At 53.8% G+C, this 1,659-nt stretch overlaps 1 protein-coding gene across 1 annotated transcript in view; it reads right to left on the reverse strand.

Annotated features, from left to right (window-relative positions):
• The window catches only part of LOC125482379 (organic solute transporter subunit alpha-like), a gene marked incomplete at its 5' end in the record, with an annotated part of 5,156 nt that overhangs the window by 2,324 nt on the left and 1,173 nt on the right, over nucleotides 1-1,659 (reverse strand). Inside the window, one exon of the mRNA XM_048594449.1 lies at nucleotides 655-907. Coding sequence (XP_048450406.1) covers nucleotides 655-907 — 253 coding nt within the window. The remainder of the gene's footprint in view (nucleotides 1-654; nucleotides 908-1,659) is intronic.

A 1,659-nucleotide genomic window follows, 5' to 3' on the forward strand; every position in this document is an offset into this window, starting at 1 on the left:
CACCTCCATCTCCTACCGACTAACCTCATCCCACCCCCTTGACCTGTCCGTCCTCCCTGGACTGACCAATCCCCTCCCTAACTCCCCACCTACACTCACCTTTACTGGCCCCATCCCCGCCTCTTCGACCTGTTTGTTTCCTCTCCACCTATCCTCTCCTCTATCCATCTTCTATCCACCTCCCACTCTCTCCCTATTTATTTCAGAACCCCCTTCCCCTCCCCCTTTTCTGATGAAGGGTCTAGGCCCGAAACGTCAGCCTCTCTGCTCCTATGATGCTGCTTGGCCTGCTGTGTTCATCCAGCCCTGCACCTTGTTGTCTCATAATCCATCCCAACTCAACCCAACATAACCCATTCCCAACTTAGCCCAACTCACCCACCCCAACCCAACATAACCCAGGCCCAACACAACTCACTTGCCCCAGCACAACACAACACAGCCCAACACCACACAACACAGCCTAGAAACCACGAACGCTTAATTGCTGTTGCCTGGTGCCAACTCGGTAAACGCCAGTTGGTCTTTCTAAATGTGGCAATACCCCGTGTCCTGGGGGCAGCGATGTCAATGCATTGACCCCTGCCCCTCCAGCCCCGTACCCACATTATCGGCCGCATCTCCCATCAACATCAGTTGAGGCGGCTGACTTACTCTGAGAACGCATGTCTACCGAGAAGGGTGGGAAGCAGGGGATCACACTGAGTGCCCCCATGGTCTCCAGAATTCCGCTCTGAAGACCGAAGAGGACGAGGACAACGATGATGCAGATGAACTTGCCCTGGATATCATAACCCTGAAGGGAGTCCTTAGTGGCCTTGTAGTACAAGAGGTAGCCGTAGAAAGAGAGAAAGGTGGACACTCCTATGATGATGTTGACGTAAGAGTTGGGATTGATGAAAGCGACCTGCAAACAACAGAGAAGTGTCACCACAGACCATTCAGCCCATCAGGTCTGCTGATCCTTCTGTACAACCGTGGCTCACCTTGGCCTACAGCCCCACTTTCCTGTTTGGGTCCCTCAATGCCCCTACAGGACCGGATCTCCATCTCTTCCCAACTCCAACCACTGCTATGAAGAGATTTCAAATACAAACTGACCGGTCCTGTGTCCTGGGTCTGTGCCCCTCGCCCTGGTGTGCTCTCAATTTCTCTCACCAACCCCCCCGCCGGCCCCCCTACTTCCAGATCTGGGGGCTGTGATGTCCCTGTTCTTCACCCTGTCTCACTCCTTCTTTATTTGCCATTCTTGCTGTGTCTCTGTGGAGCGTAGAGTCACAGTTAAATTGCGAACAGCCTCGATGTGACCAAACGGCAAACAGATCAGGCTTGAAGGGCCGAGTGGCCTTGTCTAGTTCCTTGTTTGTATGTTCTTCAGTAACTGCATCCTCCTCCCTCCCACTTTCACATTGACCCCCTCAGAGGTTATCAGTCCCGCTGGCTCCCCCTGCTGTTTGATGGGGGACAGTGTAGAGGGAGCTTTACTGTGTATCTAACCCCATGCTGTCCCTGCCCTGGGAGTATTTGATCGGAGGGGACAGTGCAGAGGGAGCTTTACTCTGTGCCTAACCCTGTGCTGTCCCTGCCCTGGGAGTGTTTGATGAGGGGGACAGTGCAGAGGGAGGTTTACTCTGTGTCTAACCACATGCTGTCTCTGTC

Source organism: Rhincodon typus, unplaced genomic scaffold (genome assembly GCF_021869965.1).
Source record: "Rhincodon typus isolate 14 unplaced genomic scaffold, sRhiTyp1.1 hic_rhity00009528, whole genome shotgun sequence".
NCBI classification, from domain to species: domain Eukaryota; kingdom Metazoa; phylum Chordata; class Chondrichthyes; order Orectolobiformes; family Rhincodontidae; genus Rhincodon; species Rhincodon typus.